Raw genomic sequence first — 19,683 nt, 5'->3', positions numbered from 1 at the left:
CTGCGGCCTCCGTCGTCATTCGAAAGGGAGGGGTGGGCAAATGACTTGTTGCAAAACTATAATTCAACGCTAGTGGCCGCTGATTTTCAAGAACTGCGCCTTTAAGTACATGAATCACGTGTGACTAAGTCACATTTTTAAAGGGACGAATCGCATTTGGAATGGATGTTTCAAACTTGTGAACGTCTAACATGTTGCCCCACATTACCACTCTGAGATGCCCCTCCTCCCCTTCTGCTTCAGTACATGTGAATAGATCTAGTAGAATCAAAAAGAATGTTTATTTTATGGGATGAATTTAATATCAAAATGTTTACCAAATGCATGCACAGTCATCCGTGAACGTGATACAAGTTACACTTGTATTTTAGTATTCACAAACAAATGCCGTATGATTGGACTCCTTTTCAGAGACTAGAGAACATGGACGTTTTCTTGCAGGAAATACGGGACAAATCTCTGTGTCTTGACCCTCATATGTCAATCTACTAGTAGGATATTGTAAATGTTATGTACTGTATGTAAATGCTGATTGGGTTTTGTTTTGTAATATTCCATTACAATTTTGTGTGACAAAATGTGGTGTTCTTGAAATAGATTTATGATATAGTTTATATATTCTTATTTTCTACATCAAAGATGTATTTGATGTTAAATCTAATTAAGGTTAATAGAAACAAATAAATCCATGCAGCAACGCTTGAAGGACTATGTGACTATTTCCCAAATGTTGTTGGAGTGGATGCCTCATAGTCTCAGAGCAAATGTGTTTATCGGGATTATTCTGTTCTGTGGCAAGTCAAAGGTTTCAGACTGGTTACTTATTGGAAAAGCATAATGTATAGCCTACACGAAGGTCGAGTCTATCCTAAGTTACAGTCATGTTATTATTCAATATACATTATGTTTACAAGACTGTTTAAGTACATTAGGTATACGTATACAAAACGTGATTATACGAATTAATATATTCACAAATATACACCCCTGATAGCACACGTACATTTTCATCTGCATGACATCTGGCAGATGCTGTTTGCTCATCTGCCCTACATCTCCGAGACGTCTGCTGTCAGATGTCCTATACACCTCTAGAAGATGTCTGTAAGATGTGTAGGATGTAGAATGGATGTACAACAGCTCTTTCTAAGACGTTTAGCAGATCTCTTACAGATGCTATATTAATGCGATGGAAAAAAGAAGGAAGGGATAAATAGATAGTAAGCGTTCACGTTGCCTTCTGTCTTTGTCATTTACAGTACATTATAGCAGACGCTTTTATCCGAAGCTAATTGAAAAGAGAAGGAAAAAAGAAACGATTCATTCAAGATGGAAAAATATACGACATTTGAGATAGATACGATGTTTCAACAGTTGTTAAAAACACACAAATAGTTTGGACAAAAAGGTTTTTTTTAGGTGTTCACGTAATGCCGTTTGTCACAGAAACAATGCTGACCATGATGAAAAATCACAAATCATGACAAAAATGTGAGAAACTTGCGCATCAAAACAAGCATTATTTTTCCATTAGAGTTGACAGGACTTGACAAGGTCCGCAGAGGTGGAGCCCCGCCCACTAGGTTCAGCGAGGGGTACCGCGACATCCGACTGCTCGAATCGCCCTCGCGATACTATGATGTCATAAGTCGATAGGTCTGCGCGGTGTGTCTTCGGTATTGTGAGGCAGGAGGGGAGGGGCTTCCGGACGGGGCGGGTCTGTCTCTTCTCTTCCGCAGACTTGGAGCTCTATCACACAGACAGCAGGTAAGATTACTAAAACACGCACACTTCATCTGTATCGATGTATAAACCAGATCAAGTGACCAATAAACAAGGTCGACAATTCAAACCAGCTGACGACAGTTTAATCGCGATCAGAACCGCATGTTGTTGCATAGCTACACACATGATCATCGGGGACAGTATGTTGTTTACATGCGACTGTATGCGTTAGTATGTTCCGATTGTGAGTCGATTGACGGTCTGATTTGCTCGAGTGGATCTGATCTGCAGGCCTGTTGTCGCCTGTGTTTAAGTGATCGCTCGGCCGCTGATGATGTTTGTCTCCCCGCAGGATGGAGCAGATGCTCGGCCGCCCCAGCGCTCCGCTCGGTCCGGTTCTGCACGTGTGTTTCCCGAGCGTCCGCGCGTCCGTTCTGGAGAATCTCAACCGGCAGCGCGAGGAGGGTCAGTTATGCGACCTGTCCATCCAGGTGCAGGGTCAGGTGTTCCGAGCCCACCGCTGTGTGCTGGCCGCTTCATCTCCCTACTTTCATGACCAGGTGAGGTCAGCGTGTTTTTAAAGACAAGACTTCATCATCATCAAATAACCGAGAAATCCCAAAATACTGATTTGAGATTACATAGTTTAGAAATTATTTGTTTATCACTGGAATCTTTAGACTCATCGGGTGAACATTTTCAACAATATATTTTGCTTAAAAACACTCGATGGTTGTGTAAGCACCTATACTCACAGCAACCCGGTTTGGTGTATGTCTCCTTAAATGAGTTACTGTGCACCCCACCCCTCTTCCTTCCGTCCGGGGTGTTGACACGACGCACATGAAAGGCTTGTTGCAGTGCCGCAAGATCCGACAGGTGGATGACATCAAAGTACCGCGAGGGCGATTTGAAAGCTAACTTTTTATGTTTTTTCGAATCGCTCTCTAATCCGCTTGTCGGATCTTGCGGCGCCGCATCGAGTCGAACAAGTTTCCCAATGCTGGTCTTCGGGTAACACCTCCCAGAATGTTTTAGATTCAACTAGGGCTGAAACGATTCCTCGAGTAATTCGATTACAAAAAATCATCGAGGCAAATTTTTGTTGCCTTGAAGCTTTGTTTAATCAATTTAACTGCAGTACACACGGAGCGCTGCGTTTCCCCACGGACCGTTATTACTGACGCACAGCCCGCTAAACTCTGTTCATGTTACAGGCTCTCAAGTCTCACGCATTCACCGTCAGACACACGCATTTGAGTCTGTTCACACGCTCACACGTGTTTCTCATGCTGATAAATAACTGATAGCTTATTGAAATGGTGAAGTGAAAGTTTACTTAGTTTTAGTCTATTTTGCGAGTGAAACTTGTTTTCCGGCTGCATTGAGTCCATCAAACTAGATGCGGACGCCGAATCCTGTTATTTACACATGTCATCTGTCTGTTCAGCGTGTCTGAGCGAATGAACTGCACAGTTTAACGTGCGTCTGCGCTGAATGAGGACATGAACTTCACCTCCAGAGTTGCTCAGAGTTTATTTCACGAACATTTTATGGTTTGAGTGAAGAAACAGACATACTAAAAAATAAGCGTCTTCAGACAACCTGCCAAAATAAAAGTCCGGTTAACTCGGTATTTTATGTGGACAAATACATTACTATTTGATAGTAAAAAAAAAAAAACTAATTTAGATAAACTAAATGCAAAGTTAGTTTTTTACCTTTGAAATTATTCTTTCTATTTTTATTAATGTTTCTTATTTATACATTTGTATGATATTGCATTTTTTATGTAATATGGCAATGTAATGTATTAAATGGGTTAACTTTTCACAGATATTAATGTATGCAATTTCAGCAATAAAAAAAATATTTTTTCTAAAAAGGAAACAAATTGGTTGTTCATTTTAAGAGACCTGTATTATTTTCTCTTGTATATTTAGTATTGCTCTTTAGTAAAGGATAAGTACTTATTATCCGAATACCCGATTAATCGATGGAAAATCAGTAGAATACTCGATTACTAAAATAATCGATAGCTGCAGGCCTAGATTCAACCTGATTCAACTCATCAGCCTGTTGGTGTGTTAATTAGGGAGACGTTTCAAACATTGCGGGAGGTGTGCCCTGAGAACCAGGGTTTGGAAACACTGGTGTAGTGCATGCCATGGCCATGCAGTGGGTTTAAACATGCAGATTAATGGGCGGTAATATTATAATAAGAACCCCTTTCTATGTCACAAGGGGAGCGAAATCTGATTGGCTCGATTTCTGACATGCTTGCAGAAAAAGGCTCACCGAAACAAAGTTACAGGGTTCTTCTTTTTCATGTTTTCTGAGTCGCTAGATGCACCGGGGACCCGATTATAGCACTTAAACACCGAAATTTTTGGATTTTTCTCCGATGGTCCCTTTAAAAACATTACAGTATCTACAGAACTATATACAACAGTATTTATCTCCAGATGGTTATTGAGAAATATCATATGAACTCGAGGTCTTTTCAAACTTGTCATTTTTAATCCTGTGAGGACCTGTTAATAAATGACAAGCTTTAAGTGACTTCAAGTTTTAAATAGCAGACAAAAACATATTCTTACATAGACTTACTGTATTAAAACAGTGATATTTATTTATAATAACTGAGCCCAGAATCTAAACACAACTCACAAAGTTCAACATGTTTTCAAATGCTGAAAAGTGAGCTTCACATACAGTGAGTGACATTTAGACAGATGGTTAGCAAAACAGCTTGTGTGTGTTGTGATTGGTCCTCAGGTTCTGTTGAAGAACGTAACCACGGTTTCTCTTCCCTCTGTGATGGATCCTTTGGCGTTCGAGAGCGTCTTAACCTCCGTGTACACGGGACAGCTCAGCATCGTACGCGATGACATCGTCAACTACGTCACCGTTGCCAGTTTCCTTCAGATGTGGCACATCGTGGACAAGTGCACAGACATCCTTAAGAGGTCACGACCTTTAGCCCAGCTCAGCCCAGGCGGGGCTACCTCCTCCAGCCACCAGTCGCCCAGCAGCTCGGACTGCTGTTTTGCGGAGGAGCAGGACCGAGGAGCGGGCGAGCAAAGCGTCGCCCTGGAGAAGAGGGAGCACGGCGCGTTACCTCCTCTGGCCACCTGGAGGCGTCCTCATCATCATCATCAGCAGCAGCAGGGCAGGTGGGGCAGAAGCAGCCTCTCCATCCCCCTCAAAGCGGAGTCTCCCCGGCCCGACTGCCACGCAGATCACAGCTGCTCCGTCGTACCTCTGACGCACAACGTGGAAAACGAAGTGGACTCCGGCGCGCGCCACAGGTTCCGAACACGCCTCCAAAGAGCCCGAGAGGAAGAGGAGCACAGGAGGAGAGGGGAGAGGTGGATGGAGGCGGACGAAGGGGTGGGAGAGTTCTCGGAAGAGGAGAAAGTGAGAGTGAAGTGTGAGGAGCATCAGGCCGGTGAGTGGAGCTTCTTCATCACAGCTGTTTAACTGCCGTCCACCCGGGAGAGCTTCACCCGCCCGCGGCACTGACATGTTTCTCACTCTTTTGTCTGCTCTTGTCTTCTCTCAGGGGGACGTCTAAGAGAGAGGGAGTGCGGAGGGAGCGAAGTGTGCCATCCATCTCAAACGGATCCGCCCGCTCAGTGGCACGGTGATGCCGATTGGCCGCCGGGTTTGTGCGCTCGGTCGGACGGCAAGAAAGACTCCGCCAGGAGAGGTTGCGCGGAGGAGGCCGACGAAGACGGAATGGACATCGGCCGATTCCCCGACGGCGAATTCCAGACCTACGATGAGATTCAGGAGGCCACGGGGCAAGTTTCCCAGCGTCCTTTACTCCCCGTGCCCCCCGACGAGTTCGCGCCGGGACCCTCCGAGCTCTCTTGGCCCCAGACCGTCTCGCCGGCGTCGCAGTCCTCCTCCGTTCCGCCCTCTTCCTCTCCTCCGCTCACCTCCCCCTCGTCTCCTCTCTCTGGGACGTCCTATGCGGGCAAAGTTCACTACTGCCACTGCGGTAAAGCCTACACGCTGAAGAGCATGCGCGACCGGCACGTCAAGATGCAGCACCTGAATCTCCGTCCATTCGCCTGTCCCGTATGCTCCAAGAGCTTTAAAATGAAGCACCACCTGACCAAACACGTCAAGACTCATGGAAGCCTGCGGCCGTACGAGTGCGTCTTCTGCGGCAAGAAGATCGTCTGGAGGGACAGTTTCTTGAAACACCAGGCTCGCTGTCAGCGTCTCTCCGCCGCCACGTCGGCGTCCATCACTGTGGAGGTGAGCTGTGAGCGGGAGGACGAGTTTCCATCTGATGACGGGCCGGGACAAGTGAAGAAGGAGAAAACAGCAGAATATTAAACGGACTTTCAACATCACCCTTCACTTCTCTAGAAATCACTATACAACGAATATATGTAGCAGTGCCGTGCTGTATTAAAGACACACATGATGGTCATTATTCAAAATTTACTTAAAACATTTATCTGTGTGAAAGACACTCGCGGAAGGCTTGGACATGCACACGTTTAAAGTCGCTTTCACACGGACCTGCCAAATCATGTGATGTTAATCTTGATCATCATTAGAATGTGTTCTCGTTTACTTTTGTAAAAGTGTAAAGTGGTTTCTGTACTTTGAGTTAATGAATCATTTTTCTCACTTTGTGAATAAACCAGTTCAAATCCCTCAACCATACACGCATGTGAGTGACCAACACACACGACACGACAAAAATTCTGATTCATGTTCACACACAAACATAAATCTGGTGCCAACAGGTGAAGCTAATGCTCTAACAAATGCAAAATTAAAGGGACAGTTCACCCAAAATGAAAATGCTTTCATCATTTCCTCACCTTTGAGTTGTTCCAAATCTGTATAAACTTCTTTGTTCTGATGAACACAGAGAAAGATATTTGGAAGAATGCTTCTAACCAGACAGATCTTGACCCCCATTGACTCCCATAGTAGGAAAAAAACAACGGTAGTCAAAAGTGCCCCAGAACTGTTTGCTGTCCTACATTCTTCAACATGTCTTCTTCTGTGTTCATCAGAACAAAGACATTTATACACATTTGGAGCAACTCAAAGGTGAGGAAATGATGACAGAATTTTCATTTTTGGGTGAAGTATCACTTTAAATATTGTCATCGAATAAAATAAAAGAGCCATGAACACCTCAAATGAAGAACTAGAATTGAATACATGATCCGTTCAGATCCACTGTGCTGTATTGTGAGAATCGCAGACTGTCAGACGTCTTTTGTGTGTTGTGTTTGTTGTGTAGATCAGTGATCAGATTCAACACTCTTCTGCATCTGTGTGTTTGTCCTCAAATAAAAAAACATCCTTTAACTTTCATTTGCTTCTCCAGCAAACAAGACCCGTGTAAATATTTGTACGGACATAAAGATTCAATCACTACAGACATAAACAGGACAAACAGAAAAGGAATAAGATTATTATCAATATGAAAAGCGAGTTTACACTTCAGTACTGTAGGGATGTCTGGCCTCGATGTGCATGCGTCTGGACATTTGTGTGAGAACTCACCGGTCCTTCATTGCTTCTTTCTCTGTCTCACATGACTGTTCATTGTTGATCTTCACACAGACGAGTTTGTAACATTTCGTTTTTGATTTAACAACATTTTTGTTTAAAAGAGTTTATATGCACACTGAAAAACCAATCTGAATGTGTGCATAATGTGTTTAATCTGACCTTTAATGAAATAAATAAAAACGTTTTCATATGAGATTCTGGGACACGTTTCATTAACACCACCCACCTTTCATTTGTAAATGTACTTTGTTAAAAAGGCAGTTTAAAAGATGTATACTATAGCACACTTGAATGAACTTTTTTGTCAGGGAAATTTACATTCAAATGTTTGGAATCACAAAGAAATATTGATTTGAACCAGTTACACAGTGTCCCTCGATTCACCACAAACACTTCCAAAAGCACTAGTCACACTAGAACTGTGTATTAACGCACATGTGTATTTATAATATATAGGACTTGTGTTGTGTAATGGCAAAGTATTCATGACCGCAGGGAACGGTGTGTTCACTGAGAGCACAGAGGAGAAACAGCAGATATGAGATTCACAAAACAAACCACACATGAAATAAACATAATATAAATAAAAATGAAGAGTCATTGACATGTTGACCTCTTGTCATATCACCACACATGTGAATATCAGAATAACAGCTGTAAACATTCACTATAAAACCTGATGAATTGAACGCAGTTTCACAGTGATTCCAAACATTTGAACACGACTGTAAACAAAGATGATGAAATGATGAGACATATAAAGAATCAATGACTTCACAACGTCAAGCTTTAGCTAATTATTTTATTTACGCAAGAACTAAGGCTGATTATTTATGTACATCCAATCATTGTCAATCATTTCAGCCCAAATCAAACAAACACAAGAAACCCGTCTGAGACAGAAGAGCTGTAAAATAAGAAGCACAGTGATAATGAGAGCTGTCAATCATTAATGACATGTACAATAACGTACACAATTAGCAGGAAGGTCACACAAGAGACCAGTAGTGATCATATCGAGGTACAGTAGCTCTGTAGCATGAACACAAGCGTCTCAGCCCTTGAACGAACGCAGAGACGTCACTAAAGCAACATCCCTGATCCTGAAACGTGAGCGGCGGCGGGTCAATTAGAGTCGGTGTCATCGTCCATGTACTCCTCCTCCACGTGCGTCAGGCCGGGCTGCGTGCCCCACTCCTCCTCGTCGTACTCGATACTATCGTTGTCCTCCAGGAGTTGGTTTTCAGGCTCCGCCCCTCCCGGCTCGGCCACCTCCGGAGCGTCCGGCCCGTCCCCGTCCTCGGCCCGCTCCTGCCCCGGCGCGGCGTAGCCGTTGTTGTTGAAGAAAGCGGCGCGCTCGCGGGCATCCTCCTCCACGTAGACGCGCTGATGGCACATGGGACACGTGTCCTGGATGTAGAGCCACTTGCGGAGGCAGAGCGCGTGGAAGTAGTGGTGGCAGGGGGTGATGCGCGCCGAGGCGGCGAACTCCTGGTAGCAGATGGCGCAGACGTCCTCGATGTCCCGGAGCTGAGCCCCTTTGACCTCGGGCAGCGAGTTGATCTTTTTGACTGCCGTCCGGCGGTTGATGAAGGTCTTCCAGCCGTTCTTGGCCTGCAGGTAGATGTTGAAGTAGGCGTGCAGGCACATCATGCAGGCCCGGATTTTGCTGCCCGACTCGAACATCATGGTGTAGGCACCGTTTCCGAACATAATCACGCCGAAGACGAACTCGATGATGTTGCCGGCCGAGCGGACGTAGTAGACGTGATCGTCCAGCTTCTCCCACAGCACGTTGTAGAAGCCGTCGATCATGAAGAGGCCGTAGACGGTGAGCGACACCAGCACCTTCAGGCAGAGCTCTACGCAGAAGGCCGTGACGGCAAACAGCCAGGTGTTGAGCACGAAGCGACGCCACAACTCATGACTGAGCAGGACGGGCAGCGCGAACAGCAGCGCCGACACCAGCAGCACGGGCAGGTGCCTGCGGGCCGAGGAGACGTGCGAGGCGCCCAGCGACATGAGCACCGGGTCCGTCATGCCATGGATGAAGTGCAGGATGGCCGTGAGCAGAAGGCACATGTTGCGGCTGAGGCGCACAAGGCGATCGGCGGGGTCCAGCCCGCTCAGACCCGTCTGCAGGGCCAGGATGAAGAACAGCACAGGCGCCACGAAGCCCAGCCTCTTGTCTTCCTCTTCCGTGGAGCCGATGAAGGCCAGGATGCTGAGGCCCAGGTAGTGAGCCAGAGACGAGATGACGGCGCTCATGCCCAGCACGGTGAGCGTGGAGTCGCAGCCGCTGATGATCAGGTTGCTGAACAGGTCCCAGAACACGTCCCAGGTGAGCTGCAGGCCGCTCTCCGACCGCACCGCCCTCACCACATACACCAGCACCACGGCCTGTGCCGTCACGCGCGTCAGCCAGAAGACGCGGAGGATGTCAGGGAAGCGGATGCGCTTCCAGGTGTCCTCCAGCAGCAGCTGCAGGCCATAGATGCGGTACATGTGCCGCAGCAGCAGGTGAACGTAGCGGCATGAGTAATAGAAGCGCTTGAGTCTCAGCAGGAGGCTCGCCGCCGCGTGCACCGCCAGCAGCAGCCCGGAGACCGCCGCCACCGTCCGCCTGACGTCTGCCGGGAGATCCATGACCAGTCCCCACAGGGGGGCCGTGACGTCTAGGACCACGAGGGCGGCGCACGCCGGCGGCACGTTGAGCAGCGCCACATATCCCAATCCGAAAAGCAGCTGCAGCAGCGCCAGTCCCAGCCACAGCGTCGGACCGTTGAGCGGCACCCGTCCCAAGCCCAGCGCCGCCACGTGGTAAGTGCCGTACGTGTCCGCGTGAGACGTGCCGTAGTAATTCACCAGAACGGACGCCGCTCCCAACATAACGGCCGAGAAGAGAGAGTAGAACCTGAACAGAGACTTCTGGGACAAAACCAGAACCACAGCGGACACCAGAACCCCTGAAAAACAAAAACACGCCATCATTGAAACACTTCAAACTCTTTATCTCACAAGTAATGTTGATAATAATCTCAAACTAAACTCGTCACAATACAATCATTCATACAGAAAAGAAAACGCAGTTTATATATGTATTATTCAAGACCAGCACACAGTCAATAATCAACAGGATGAATAAACCAGTGAAGTCAGTGTGGAAACTATGATCAGCTGTCAGTGGGAGTTTTGACAGCTCGTGAGTCTCACGGCGAGTTGCGTGTTCGGTTCGTGGATGTAAGCTAATTTTCTGTGACGTGACAATAGAAACGAGAACGAAACGAAACGAACCGAACCCGAAACACAGCGGACGGACGGTCCAGACGCACCTAAGGCTCGGAGGAGCGCGCTCCCGGGATCAGAGTTCGAGTTAAAGATGGCGTCAATGATAAAGATGCTCGGGACCCGCAGAGCCACATCGAGCACGGCCAGAACCTGCTGACCCAGCCGTCCGTGAGCCGAGGCCATGCCGTCGCTGCTGTCGCGGAAACCGCTGCTTTCAGCCTGTGACTCGGTTCGGTGTCACGCAGGATCTCCGCCGGACGCCATTTTGGCTCTGATGCTGTTGCTACGAGGGGAACGCGGAAGTGACAACTTCCTCTTTTTTTTCGCTTTTATGGCGGGTAGCACCAACGTAAAGGAGTATTATCGCCACCTACTGTGTTGGAGTGTGAACCAGAGTTTGCCCTTCCCAGAAGTGACGACACAGACATGCGCCAAACCTCTCAACTTTGCGTTCCAGACACCTGGGAGTTAGGATTTTTGCCACTTCAAACCGTCTGGATTTAGTAACAGTAAAAGTCATTAGTGACATGATTTAAACATTAATGTTACTCATGATTTAGTAACGCGTTTAAAGTAATTATTAGCATTAAAACAGCGCCGTTTCAGAAATGATTTCCTGGTTGAGGTGGGAAATATCGTAATTCCGAGGTGTCTGAACGCAGCTTCTTCTTTTATTAACACAATATACAAAAACAACGTACAATATGCAAAATACAGAAATGGGCTTTCACATTATAACGATAACTGGAACTATAACAATATTTGCGGACGATAACGTTATGTTCTTATGCAGTCAACATGGATATTGACGACCTGCTGCTGCTTACGTTTCACAAAGAAGGAAAAATAGACTCTAAGAAAAGAAATAGAAACTAAAAGAAATAGAGTCTGGATAAATGAAACCCTTCAACAAGGAGAGAAGTTTTTGTCTTTTGAGGACAAATTTTATTCATATTTTCGCATGAATCAGTATCAATTTAAGGCAGTTTTGAAATCGTTTTTGTATATTGAACATACTGTTGTTTAACCAGTAGATGTCGTCAGCGTGCATCGTTTCAAGCGCGTCTAAACCGTGAATCTTGTATAGTCTATTTAAGCCTCTAGTAAAATTAAAACATTACATCAATGCCACTACAACTTTGCAGGACGCAAGACAGTTTTGCGCTGAGGTCATTTTATGTTACACTTTTACTGGTTTCTCATACTAACCATTCATTCCAAGAGTTGAACCAATTGTTTTCCAGATATCGTTTTCTTAAAAAGAGGGGTTGTTGTGTCATATGGAGGACTAAACCTGCAAAAATTATAAATAAATGAATGTATAAATAAATAAATATATAAACGAATAAATGTAATAATATGAAAATAAATACAGGAATGAATGGTTTGATAAAACAAAATAATTCGTTTTAGCTATTATTGATCTTAGCTTTAACTTTTCTTTTCATTTTTTAAATTGATTTATTATTTTTTGTGTCCATTTTTAATTATTTTTAATTATTATTATTTTTTATTTTTAGATTATTTTATTTATCATTTCCTTTTATTTTTACATTTATTTATTTATACGTTTATTTATTTTTATATTTATTTATTATCGCATGTATTTATTTCCACTTTTATTTATTTATTCTTGTATTTATTCTTACTTTTCTGTGTCTTGTATGATAATTAGATGGGTTGGTCTTGCCTACTATTGGTTCAGCGTAGATTGAAGCGTTTGATCGATTACTCTTGACTTGTTTTGGACTAACGTCACGTCACTCACTGATCGTTTGCTTCGTGTATAACGTTTATGGCGTGCGCACAATTAGCTAGAGAGTTACAGCATTTAGCCAATGAAGTCGATAACCATGCATCAAATGACTATGTGTCATTCAGATTAGATGCATTTATTGAGGATTTATTACAGATTGACGGAGAGATAAATGACAAAGTTCTTCAAAATCTGTGCGAGTCAGGGGGTGCTAAGGTGGTGACCAAGTTCCGGTTACAGGTCCTCTGCCAAAGAGGTGCATGAACGACCTCAGCAGATTCGTCGATTCTGAAAGCACAAGACGACTTGATATTAAGATGTCTAATAAACACAGACTTTCTTGTTACATGATTTTGACATTCTTGTTAAGATTGCAAATTATTGGTATGATCGCCCGTAACGGCTGAAGCGAGGTGAAAAAATAAATAAAGCGATTTGACACGGGATTCGTACCCATACAATAAAGCGAGGCAGCGTGTCACTACGGTAACAATCACACTAAGCTATTTCGCAATGCTAGCTGCTGCGGATCTTTGCAATAATATCAAGATGTCACACAACAATATGCAGCTGGATGAATCAAGGGAATATGCCCGTTTTAACTTGTGACCTCTGTGTTATTTATCTCTTATGGAATGTAGTTTACGAGTACCGTTTAGTAACCACGTCTTTTTAGAAGGAATGGTTTCCATTTGATGGCCCCTGTAGTGAAAGAACGATGCTCATTACTACCGTGTTAACTTGTGACTTAAGTTCACTATGTCTCAATTCATTTACATTATGTTACATCATGTTACATTAAATCTTTACGCTTTTTCTAACCGAAAGGCTGCTTATAACTATCACTTTGACAAAGCGTTAGCTTGCGACTTCGGTTTACAAGCTCATCTGTGTAGTTAAACCTTATTACATTTTGTGCTTTATGATTTTCACCAGTTGAACTGTAACACCACCATAGCACCCTCTGACTCGCACAGACTTTGAATGTGCTGCAAAGAGGCTAACAACCGAGGGAGAACTTTGTCATTTATCTCGCCGTCAATCTGTAATAAATCATCAATAAGTGCATCTAATCTGAATGACACATAGTCATTTGATGCATGGTTATCGACTTCATTGGCTAAATGCTGTAACTCTCTAGCTAATTGTGCGCCCGCCATAGTTACTTAACGTTATACACGAAGCAAACGATCAGTGAGTGACGTGACGTTAGTCCAAAACAAGTCAAGAGTAATCGATCAAACGCTTCAATCTACGCTGAACCAATAGTAGGCAAGACCAACCCATCTAATTATCATACAAGACACAGAAAAGTAAGAATAAATTCAAGAATAAATAAATAAAAGTGGAAATAAATACATGCGATAATAAATAAATATAAAAATAAATAAACGTATAAATAAATAAATGTAAAAATAAAAGGAAATGATAAATAAAATAATCTAAAAATAAATAATAATAATAAATAATTAAAAAATGGACACAAAAAATAATAAATCAATTTAAAAAATGAAAAGAAAAGTTAAAGCTAAGATCAATAATAGCTAAAACGAATTATTTTGTTTTATCAAACCATTCATTCCTTTATTTATTTTCATATTATTACATTTATTCGTTTATATATTTATTTATTTATACATTTATTTATTTATAATTTTTGCAGGTTTAGTCCTCCATAGTGTCACACAGTGCCGTCACCGGCCGGGTTTTTCTGTTTTCCATAGTGTCGTCAGCTCTTTTAAATGCGCGAGCGCTGAATAGATTTGATTGGCTGTCACTGTTTTATCGCTCATCTGCTGAGGAAAAAAATCGTTCTGAAAGCGATCACAACGATATCGTTCTCTGTATCTTTATCGTTATAGTGATGGTGTGAACCTCGCTATTCACCTGAATTAAGAACGATTTTTATAACTTTATTTTTGTAGTTATAATGTGAACGCCGATTTAGATTTGTATTGGACCAGAGGAAGGAACGCAGCTTCAGATCGATGCCGGTTGAACGCCATACATGAAAAAATAATAATGAATTGTGTAACATTTTTTATGTAATTTTCTTTATATTTTAAAATTAATTGTGAGTCGTCATACATTGTGACAAAACGCTGTTTCGTTATGGTGGTGCATGCTTTTCTTTGTTTGCATGCTTTTGTGTGCAGGCTTGTTTTTCTATTGTTTCTATAAAAATACAAGAATAAGCACCAAGTAGCTGAATTATTGTGACGTTTATTCAAAGAGAAAAGGTTCCTGATCAAGTTCTGTGGTTGAAGAACAGTCTCATGGTGTTGTTGTAAACGGTGTCGGCTAAATCCTGTGGATCTTCATCTCTCACAGCGGCCATCACTTCTAGAACTTGACTGAAATACACATAAATGAATGAATGTTGTTGTTGTTTATTTGGATATTGAATTATTTCAACATCTAACTCTAGTTTAAACATATTAATGATCAGATGAGCTACAGCTGAATTTCATCCAGCCCTGTCCTGTAGAGTACTGACGGTAAACTGCCCGGATTAGACTCACAGACACCTAAAATATTCAATATTAATATTAAGGCGCGTGATGCGTCAGTGATTTTATCCCAGAGGCTGTGTGTAGTTACACAACAGAGACTTTCAGGACGTACATAATGTGACACGGCTCGTTCCGGTCTTTCAGACAATGTCCCGCCTCCCATTTCTTCTTAGTAGGAAACGTGGTTTGGACGTGTTTTGCTCCTGCATGAGTGTTTTTGATGGCACACCACGGAGCGTCTGCAGAAAACATGACATTAGCATGACAGCAGAAGATCACGTCCGAACTGAGACTAGAGAGGTTTTACTCAACCGGTTTCAATCATCAGTCTGTCTGACGGGATGGACTTCATCGCCTCCAGATTTTCTTCAGTCTTCAAAGAACTACAGCAGAGACATATACTCGGAAAAGTGCACAAAAACTCATCTGAAGTGCACAGGAGCTCATAGCAAAGACGTACACATAGTACGCAGAAAAATGTTATAAATATCATAAATGTGTGGATGAATTGAGTCCATCATCTCACCAGCCGTTAATGCCGATATAAAGATCCAGATCAATCAAAGCCGCCGCGTCCTGCTGGCTCCCATCAAACGAGTGAACCTGAGAAACAATCCAGAAAACACAACTGAGAAACACAACAGATGTTATAGTGACGGATCAAGTGATTAAAGATCTCACTCACCACGCCACCAACACATCGGTCTCTGTTTCTCTTCATAATGTCTGTGAGGGAGACGGTTCATTTACAAAACACACAACATAAACGCTTCAGACAAACTGAGAGTCATACCCAAGAATTCCCGGTGGGCGTTTCTGCAGTGGAGGAACATGGGTAATCGGCTCTCTTCCGCCAAATCAAACTGTTCCTCAAAGTATCTGTGACAGAGATGAGATAACACAGTGAGTGAAGACAACAGACACTTTATGTCTGTCATCTGTGTTGCAGCTTTATTAATCTCATAAACACTGAAGATCATCTGTGGATCTAGAATCAGAGCGTTACATAAAACTCACTTGAGTTGAGTTTCTTTAGGACAAAATTGTAACCGATGAAAATCTGTAAAGTTTTGAAGAAGAAACAACCTTATGAAATAAAAGCGCAATGAGATGAGACGACAGGTGTGTGATTGTGGTGAAGTGCTGAATTACCCAGACCACATTCTCCAACAGCGACCACCTTCTGTCTATTACTGATCATCACATCTCTGAGAGACGTCAGGTACTGATCTGAGTCCTGCTCAAACTCACTGCAGCGCGTCGGGTGACACCCAACCGTACTGTAAAACTCACCTGTACACACACACACACACGTCTGGTTTATTATCTCCGTGGGGACAGACCATAGGCGTAATGGTTTTTATACTGTACAAACTGCATATCTTATCCCCTAAACCTAGATCATACAAAACTTTTTGCATTTTTAGATTTAAAAAATATATTGTTCTGTACGATTTATATGCTTTTTTACCCACTGGGACCTCAACACGAGTCCCCATGTGTTGGTGTGTATTCAGGTTTAGGTCCCCACCGGGATATACAAACATGAACACACACACACACACACACACACACACACACAATAAGGTTGATCATCAGCATTACATCAAGCTTTTGCTCACATTGGCACTGGAAGGTCACATTAAGCACAATGCATTGTGGGATACTCTCTTTTTATGAAATGTAGTTGATTATGTGGGAATATGTTCTATATAATGATGAACGTGTGTATCAAGATGTGTGAACCTCTGGTGTGTGCGAGCGTGACGGCGTCTCTGCTGTCCTGCAGGTTTCCTCCAGTGATGATGAACTACAAATAAACATCTGAATGTTTTAAGAGATAATTCTGTCATTTTGACAAATATGCCTTGTGAATCGTGACCTTTTCTCACCTTTTGCACTCCGACCTTCAGCGCTCTCTCAATGATCTGTGGGAAATCATCTATGACACCAAACACATGATGATGTTATTACAGAAGAAGATGAATCACACTAACACATCATTTACCGTGATTTTACCTTCGTGTTTCTGAGCTCCTCTGTAGATTCCTCTGAACATGGCATCTGTCAGATTAATGCCAATATCTGAACACACACGCGCGCGCACACAGTGTCAGAAATGCATCAGCCAATAACTTCATGCATGTGGTCAACTCAAACAGAAGTCTACAGCGAGAAAGAGAGTTTTTAAGTGAACTTTAAATAAAGATTGATTCATATTTTTAGTAGTTGAACTTTAGCATGTGATTCTTCGCTCACAGTATCTGTGTTTCTAGTGAGAAGGTGAATAACAGAGGAGTCACATTCCCTCACAGAACCCGATGATGTTTACTATAGTAACGTTACTGGATTCATTTACAGTGACATGAGGACATCACACCTCATCACACCCGAGCGTGTGACATTTCTCATGCAAAAACACTTCAACTCACGATCAATGACACGCATTACAACACATGTTTCACCTCACCTATAAATTTGAAGTTCGTCATCGTGAGTTTTGCCGCAGAGGGAGTCAAACAAAGCGTGCGCGCTCTTCTCAACGTGTTCATAAACATTAGACACGCGCGCGCACACCACTGTCACACAGCTACAGCGTGAAAAGGAGGGCGGGGCTTCATGCTGCCTGATGGGATTAAATAATAGTTGTAATATTTTTTCTCGTCACTACGTATTTTATATGATTTTTTTATTCGAGTTTCTCCGTGTTATTATTCGGGTAAACGATTGTTTAGGCCACTGCTGAAGCGACATATAAACGGTTCAGTCACGATGTGGCTGTTAATAATCTCATCGCTTCTCGAGATGGACCAATCACAGTCGTTAATGATTACCAGTGATTATGACTCCGTTAAATCTTTCCGTAGCGGATTCTGTCTATTGATACACTACATCTATTTTACGTTTTATTTAAAACGTTTTGGTAAAACAAACACCGTTCTAAAAATAGAATGCGTGGAAGCGTGTTAGATTTGAGCCACAGAGGGCCTCGTTCCGGAAACACAAAAGCCGTAATAATAGATGAGGAGGCGCACTAACCCACACATTTACCGTAATAACACTCTTTGATCACATCATACATTTAGATTACGATGTTGTCCAAAACATATACATGCCCACAGTTATGACACTTCTTAAGACTAAAAACTATAAAGTCTGTATATTAAGCAAGAAGGCCATTATTTCTCATCTGAGCTGTTGCCTCTGGTTGATCTGTCTTTGATTAATTATCACCTGACATCCCCCCCACACACACCCCTTCTGTGACGTAAGAGTGACACTAATGAGACACACACACACACAAACAAACACAAGAGAGGACACTAATTACTGTCATTGCAGTTATCACACACCAGTGAGCACACATCTGTCTCACACACACAGGTCTGGTTTATTATCTCCGTGGGGACAGTCCATAGGCGTAATGTTTTTATACTGTACAAACTGTATATTCTATCCCCTATCCCTAACCCTAAAGATCATAGAACACTTTTTGCATTTGTAAAAAATATCGTTCTGTACAATTTATAAGCTTTTGTGCCCATGAGGACCTCAATTTTGGTCCCCACAGTGACACGAGTCCCCATGTGTTGGTGTGTGTTCAGGTTTAGGTCCCCACCGGGATATACAAACATGAACACACACACACACACACACAAGAGAGGACAATAATTACTGTCATTACAGTTATCACAAACCATTGAGCACACATCTGTCTCACACACGCATGCACGCACGCACGCACACACGCATATACACACACACAAAATAAACACATAGAATGCCTGTTAAATGCACAACATTTATTTAGCAATAGAATGGTTGATCATACACTTTATATTTGTTCACATATCATCGCATCACAACATCTATTCTTTGTTCATGTACTAGTGTTTACACATCATTTGTGTTTGTGTTGCACTTGAACATCACAGAACAAACACAGAGAGAACACAGGTGGTGTCATCACGAGGTTACTGTGCGGGATTCAGAAATTGAGTTTTAGTCCCAGACACAGCGCCAACTCATTCTTCTGGATCTTTCCATCTCTATTGATGTCACAGTGACCCAGCAGAACCTGTTTGAACTTGTCCAGGTCTGATCCACTGAGACTGGGCTTCAAAACAACATCAGATGAACTGCAGTCAGCACTTCACACAGACAATCAAAAAGCTTTCAGCAAGACCAGCCAAAGAAATGACTCTGAATTATGACAAACACTTCATATGTATACTTCTAAAGGCAATCCCAGAATGCACTTCAATGACCTTGTTGAAAATATCGTTGACAGAAATATGAAGGGTTTGGTTCCAAAATGAGAGAACTCAGAAATCATGTTTTTTTTATGATGTTATCATGTTTGATTGAGTTTTATTGTGTTAGTTAGCTGCATTTTTTTAGTTATTATGGCTTAAATAAAACAAAACTGCAGTTTGATTTATATCAGTTGGAATGCACAATAAAAACATTATTTTTGACAATTTTTAAAAACGAAGTTATCTCATTGTGGAACCAAACTCTTCATGTATACTGTATAATTCATCGCTCCGAAGCATTGATGTGGAAAATTCCGTTAAATAAGAGATGCAGATGTATGCCATCACCTTTACCTTCACTAACTCCATCATGTCTTTAACAAAACCATCCACCTCAGCGCCTTCCAGGGCTCCTGTGTTACTCTGACACACACACACACACACACACGGGAAGAGTCAACAGCATCATGTCTCATCTCATCCTCGGCACATTTCAGTTCATCTCTTACCACGTCATAATGAGCAAAAATCTTCTCAAAGTCTCTCCTGCGATCCTCCAGACTGCAGGCCTGAAACAAACAACACACAACAA

At 42.8% G+C, this 19,683-nt stretch overlaps 4 protein-coding genes across 6 annotated transcripts in view; 1 reads left to right on the top strand and 3 right to left on the bottom strand.

Moving 5' to 3' along the window:
* The first annotated feature begins 1,385 nt into the window (after nucleotides 1-1,385).
* zbtb22a (zinc finger and BTB domain containing 22a) lies at nucleotides 1,386-7,930 on the top strand. 2 transcript variants are annotated; one of them, XM_057341642.1, is made up of 4 exons: nucleotides 1,386-1,767; nucleotides 2,078-2,285; nucleotides 4,504-5,176; nucleotides 5,291-7,930. In XM_057341642.1, the coding sequence occupies exons 2-4, from the start codon at nucleotides 2,079-2,081 to the stop codon at nucleotides 6,073-6,075; spliced, it is 1,665 nt and encodes a 554-aa protein (XP_057197625.1). In that variant the 5' UTR covers nucleotides 1,386-1,767; nucleotide 2,078; the 3' UTR covers nucleotides 6,076-7,930. The 2 variants fall into 2 exon arrangements, with proteins under 2 accessions (XP_057197625.1, XP_057197623.1); XM_057341640.1 differs by lacking the exon at nucleotides 1,386-1,767 and adding an exon at nucleotides 1,774-1,925.
* Nucleotides 7,931-8,073: 143 nt separating this feature from the next.
* Nucleotides 8,074-10,854, bottom strand: rnf139 (ring finger protein 139). Its single transcript, XM_057341639.1, has 2 exons — nucleotides 10,611-10,854; nucleotides 8,074-10,244 (listed from the first exon to the last, which is right to left on the bottom strand). Exons 1-2 carry the CDS (start codon nucleotides 10,747-10,749, stop codon nucleotides 8,404-8,406), a joined length of 1,980 nt encoding a protein of 659 aa, XP_057197622.1. The 5' UTR covers nucleotides 10,750-10,854; the 3' UTR covers nucleotides 8,074-8,403.
* A 3,675-nt stretch (nucleotides 10,855-14,529) lies between these two features.
* Nucleotides 14,530-17,835, bottom strand: tatdn1 (TatD DNase domain containing 1). 2 transcript variants are annotated; one of them, XM_057341649.1, is made up of 12 exons: nucleotides 17,306-17,835; nucleotides 16,855-16,920; nucleotides 16,728-16,777; nucleotides 16,582-16,645; nucleotides 15,988-16,128; nucleotides 15,853-15,895; nucleotides 15,629-15,714; nucleotides 15,521-15,561; nucleotides 15,362-15,438; nucleotides 15,148-15,218; nucleotides 14,948-15,074; nucleotides 14,530-14,676 (listed from the first exon to the last, which is right to left on the bottom strand). In XM_057341649.1, the coding sequence occupies exons 1-12, from the start codon at nucleotides 17,391-17,393 to the stop codon at nucleotides 14,571-14,573; spliced, it is 960 nt and encodes a 319-aa protein (XP_057197632.1). In that variant the 5' UTR covers nucleotides 17,394-17,835; the 3' UTR covers nucleotides 14,530-14,570. The 2 variants fall into 2 exon arrangements, with proteins under 2 accessions (XP_057197632.1, XP_057197633.1); XM_057341650.1 differs by having other exon boundaries at nucleotides 16,855-17,001; nucleotides 17,306-17,834.
* A 713-nt stretch (nucleotides 17,836-18,548) lies between these two features.
* The window catches only part of LOC130558919 (secretagogin-like), a 3,154-nt gene continuing 2,019 nt past the window's right edge, over nucleotides 18,549-19,683 (bottom strand). Inside the window, exons 9-11 of the mRNA XM_057341651.1 lie at nucleotides 19,601-19,660; nucleotides 19,446-19,514; nucleotides 18,549-18,952 (exon numbers count right to left, since the gene is read on the bottom strand). Coding sequence (XP_057197634.1) covers nucleotides 18,824-18,952; nucleotides 19,446-19,514; nucleotides 19,601-19,660 — 258 coding nt within the window. The 3' untranslated portion in view covers nucleotides 18,549-18,823. The remainder of the gene's footprint in view (nucleotides 18,953-19,445; nucleotides 19,515-19,600; nucleotides 19,661-19,683) is intronic.

The sequence above is a fragment of the Triplophysa rosa genome, linkage group LG9 (assembly GCF_024868665.1).
Source record: "Triplophysa rosa linkage group LG9, Trosa_1v2, whole genome shotgun sequence".
Classification (NCBI taxonomy): Eukaryota; Metazoa; Chordata; class Actinopteri; order Cypriniformes; family Nemacheilidae; genus Triplophysa; species Triplophysa rosa.
The sequence above is the reverse complement of the archived record's forward strand: the minus strand, read 5'-3'. Positions and strand labels throughout refer to the sequence as shown.